Here is a 4,719-nt window from a genome sequence, read left to right as displayed (position 1 = left end):
CACCGCACCAGCCTTTTCAAGTCCCCCTTTTCAGAGACTAGGTCACATTTCATCTTTCTGCACCAAGCACCATGGCTTTCCCCAGCCCATCTGATCTCTTCTCCCCTGCTATTGGATCAGAGTTGGAGCAGCCAGACCAATTGGGAGCTTCCACTGGAGCCTTCTTTTTGGCAAACACTGTGTTAGCCTGCCACCTAGCACTGCCAGTTGGTGAGACAAGACCAGACGATATCTTGGCATGGGATGATTTCTAGAGGATTGCAAGAAGCTTGAACATGTTGGGTATTAGGATGTCAGTCACTTGTGGGACTCTAGCCCAAAACATTTTTCTGAAGCTGAGATATTTTCATAAATGGCATCCCACGTCCCCAAGTCCAGGTCTAATGCTTGGCTATGTTATTTTGATAGGCAGATACACCTACAAATATATCTGCCCCTGTATATATGACTGTGTGTCCTTATACACACTCTCATACACTTGAAATATGTTTAAATAACTACTTTGATCCATGTTCAGGTTGTTACCTCCATCTAATGGTAGCCTTGGCCATGGCGACATGTTAATATCCATTGACTATGTTGGAACTCTATGTTGGATTCTGAGCCAAGCAGGGGCGGACTGAGAGTTAGAAGGTTGAGAAGAGTTTAGGAACTTTTCTCTATTGAGCCTTTTCTTGGGCTGGTTTAGGCATAGGCCATCATGTGATTTATTTTAATCACTGCCATGACATTTGTCACCCCATTGATTACCAGGGTTGATTTGATTTACCTGGTTGGCTAGGTGGGTGTCCCCTTCTTCCCTCCCTATTCCGTGTGCAGCCAGAAGTTGTATGCCCATTGAATGAGGACAATAATCTCCAATAGAAGGAGTGTACTTTTCTTTCAAGAATCTAAAAAACAACACTGGTGGCCCCACTGATCACCTTAATGTGGGAGGTTTATGTGGAACAAACACTGAACCCTACTTGCCATATGACAAATCTGTTTCTCCCTTTTCACAAAAGAAGCACCAATGTATTTTCTTTGCCTCACACTGCTGATAGAACACGGTATCCCTCTTACGTTCACTAATCTTCACAAATAGTCATATCTCATCGAGCTGGATATTAGAATTTGTGATTTGTATGGCTTCACAATGCAAAATTCTTCCTGGAAACATTTTTTTGTGGCAAACACTGTAGATCAAAGCTCTTGAAAAATTTCCAGCATCATTTTTTTTTCTTCCCTCTCTTTAGTGGACCTCCTATCCAGATGTGTTGGGAATGCAATTCAACTTTGATGGATTTTACAAACAGGTTGGAAGTACTTTTATTGGAAGCAGTCCTGAATTTGAATTTGGACTCTATTCCCTGTGTTTCATTGCTCGGCCTGGAAAAGTGTAAGTATGTTGTTAGGGCCAAGAGTTATTTTCACGGCAGTTAAAATGGGAAGATGCAGTGCCAATAAAGGATGGTCTGGAAGTCAATGCATGTTTTTAATGTGCTACTTTCTATGTATCAAAAGTGAAATTATTCACAGTCTGAATGAAATTGGATCATTCTTTCCAAGTGAAATGAAAACTACAATCCACTCAATTGTTTTCAGAAACAGAGCTGACAAGCTAGGAATGAAACAGCATTGACTATACACTCCCTAACATCTGATATCAAAAAGTCTGCCACTTTTGAAGACAAAGGTTTTATTTAGCTATCTAAGTCAATAGATAGCAATAAGACATAGCCCCCACATTAAAGCCTGAGCAAAGTAATGGCCATTGAAACATCTCAAGATAGGTAGACTAAAAGTTCTGAATTTTTCCAGTAATGCTCAGGCAAGTAACTTTCACCATTTAGGAGTAGCACATACAATAACTCCTTGCAGAATTTAGCAGCCTTAAGGCATGAGTCACATCAGTTTATTCAAGCAGTTTATTAAGGTTGTTCCATAAACAATCCTATTCATGGGATATCTTCTGAACTTTTCATGAAGAGGTTTCAGGGGTGAGTTTCAAATTTTGGCACGGGTTCCCTGCCCTGTTGCTGGTTGGCCGTAGCCATGGTGGGTGTAGCAGAGGTGGTATTCAGCAGGTTCTCTGACCAGTTCTGGAGAACCGGTAGCGGACATTTTGAATAGTTAGGAGAACCGGCAAATTCCACCTCTGACTGGAGATTTTACAGTATCCTTCCTCTGCCACACCCACCAAGCCACGCCCACAGAACCGGTAGTAAATTTTTTTGAATCCCACCACTGGGGTGTAGCCTAGTTGCCCTTCTGCACCACAGTGGGGGGGGGGCGTTTTTGCCCTCCTTGGACTCCGGAGGCTCTCTGGAAGCTGGAAACGGGCCCATTTCTGGCCTTCCAAACTTCTGGGAGGCCCGTTTTTTGCCTAGCACTTACCTGCATCCAAAACAGGCCGCATGGGGACTCCTGGGAGGGGAGGGCAGGGTGGTGAGGGCCAGCCCGGGGTAGGATTTGTGGGTTGTCCGAACTGTGCAGAATCTTAGCTCCCGAACGCCTGCGAACCCCCAGCAGCCCATCCCTGAGAGGTTTCCAAGTGGCAAAACAGACAACATTCATAAAGGTGGTGCTACAGAGAAAAGGTGAAATTGTTGCAAGGCTTGATTCAGCTAGCAATTTGACTCCATTGTAATCTATTCCAAATAATTATCTAGAGCTTTTATTTACAAAAGATGATTATGCACCAATTTTCTATCCTTCAGGTGTCATCTGAAAATTGGAGGCCACAATCTGGATATCCAAACGTATACTTGGGATAAATCCACTTATGGCAATGGCAAAAAGTATATTGCCACAGCTTATGTGGCTACCTCATGAGGTTGCAATATTTTAAAAAAACCCTCTTGAAAGACCCAGAAACAATCCACAGAACATCCAATGTTAATCTCTCTTCATGCCATTTTACAACTGCTGAATATTGTATGTGTTCTTTGATCTTTTAATGTTGTATTCATGATAGCTGGAATGGGCCATAGTGAAAAGAGATTATAAATCTACAAGTCTTTGGCAAACTAAGTTCAGCTGGCAGGCATAGATACTAAGTAACTTTTTTCTGGAGATGACGCATATTTCACTTAAAGTAAAAACAGAATGGAAAATGAAATCATGTTTGATTTTGAAAAAAACAAACAACCGCAAGCTGGCAGCTCCACATTTAAAAACATTTCTAAAATTACCTGCCATTGTCTTTTTCTTGAAATAAACCAGCTTTCTATTTAAGCAAAAAAGAATGAAGAAACTTTGCAATAAGTGGAACGTATGTGTGTGTGTATGCACACACACATATACACAACACACACACACACACACACATTTCATTCATTTACTTATTCATTCACACGCTGTTTAGCAAGAGTAGCTACTCCGGAAACTATTCAGAAGTGGGGACAAGAAGGGGAAGAGAATCTAAACCAGTATTTAGTATAACTATGTGAAATATCAAAACAGAATCTTTAAGAATGGTACTTAATTTCCTATTTCTGATCCATTGGGTTGGTCTCTGATTTCTTTTTTGGTATATTGCTTAAAAAAACAAAACCAATTCTCCCATGTCACAGAAACTGGCACACATTTAATTGTCCAGGGTTCTTTGAATTCATTCCCTTATGCTGGCCAGCCTCTAAGCAGCATTAAAATTCAGAAAACTAAGAAATTGCACTAAAAGCTTAACATTTGTGTTCAAAATGTTTCTGAGCCATGGACCAAGTGACTAGTCTTTGACTAAACCACCATTTTTCAGGCCTTTGATTGGTCATATGGAGAAAATGGTCTCCTACCTACCTCACAGGGCTGTTGTGAAGTTGTAAAAGGATGATGGAAAAATATATATGTAATAAGATTCAAAATATTATATATTAATAATATAATGCATCTGTATGATTGGGTTAATAAATCTGTATTTGAGTAACTTATTTTTTAAAACAGCCATTATGATGTTTCCATTAACTCTTATCCCCAGTAGTGATATTATATATATTTTTTCAGGAGATATGCATATCTTGCAGCTCTACAGTTTCTTCAGCTTTTCTTTCTGAATCTGGTAATTGAATTATAACATTCAATTGAAACTTGATAAAATGTCCAATAAATTCACATTTGATACGGTGAAACCTGTGTCCTGTTTGATTGATTTTATGGCACTCCAGGTCTAAACTCAGGAAAGATAAATATGTCACTGATCTTCAGAGATCTGTTTCAGTTCAAAAGCCAAAGATTTATGAGTTTCTATTTCTGAAACTGCCTGTCATTCCTACTGAGCTAATAGAACAAATAAAGTTCTAAGCAGAAATTTTCAAACAAAAGTTTGCCAGCACATTGGGTTCTGAGAATTTAAGTCATTATCAGGTAGCTGAAAATAATTATTGAGGATAAATTCACTCACAATAGACTTTTAGTTTTAACTTGTTTAATTTCAGATTTTTAGATCAATACAAAACCAAAACAGGGTTAACTTTCGAATTTCATACCTTGTCAGAATTTTGCAATAAAGTTGCTTAATAATAATAATGCATCCTGTCATGATACTTTTAATACCATCAAACAACAACACCTGGCTAACCCAAGTTCTTGGGAAAGACTTGATAGGTGGACAAAAATGCCAAATCCAGCCTAACCGCCTGGCTGTTTGTATAACCATACCCTAACAATACAATAATATATGTAAACCTGCACTACAATTATTTGCCAAGTTGAACTACATTTGGGAAAACTGTAAATCTGTGG

The 4,719-nt window shown here is 39.2% G+C and overlaps 1 protein-coding gene across 3 annotated transcripts in view; it reads left to right on the top strand.

The window, feature by feature from the left end:
• Nucleotides 1-4,106, top strand: part of ENDOU (endonuclease, poly(U) specific) — a 28,384-nt gene extending 24,278 nt beyond the window's left edge. For all 3 annotated transcript variants that reach the window (XM_087925498.1, XM_026713840.2, XM_087925499.1), the window contains 2 exons: nt 1,236-1,378; nt 2,700-4,106. In XM_087925498.1, coding sequence (XP_087781624.1) covers nt 1,236-1,378; nt 2,700-2,814 — 258 coding nt within the window. In that variant the 3' untranslated portion in view covers nt 2,815-4,106. The remainder of the gene's footprint in view (nt 1-1,235; nt 1,379-2,699) is intronic.
• The last annotated feature ends 613 nt before the right edge of the window (nt 4,107-4,719 follow it).

This window comes from Pseudonaja textilis, chromosome 2, assembly GCF_049901715.1.
Source record: "Pseudonaja textilis isolate UNSWEBS1 chromosome 2, rPseTex1.2, whole genome shotgun sequence".
NCBI classification, from domain to species: domain Eukaryota; kingdom Metazoa; phylum Chordata; class Lepidosauria; order Squamata; family Elapidae; genus Pseudonaja; species Pseudonaja textilis.
Note: the sequence above shows the minus strand (reverse complement) of the source record. Positions and strands in the feature narration are given on the sequence as shown.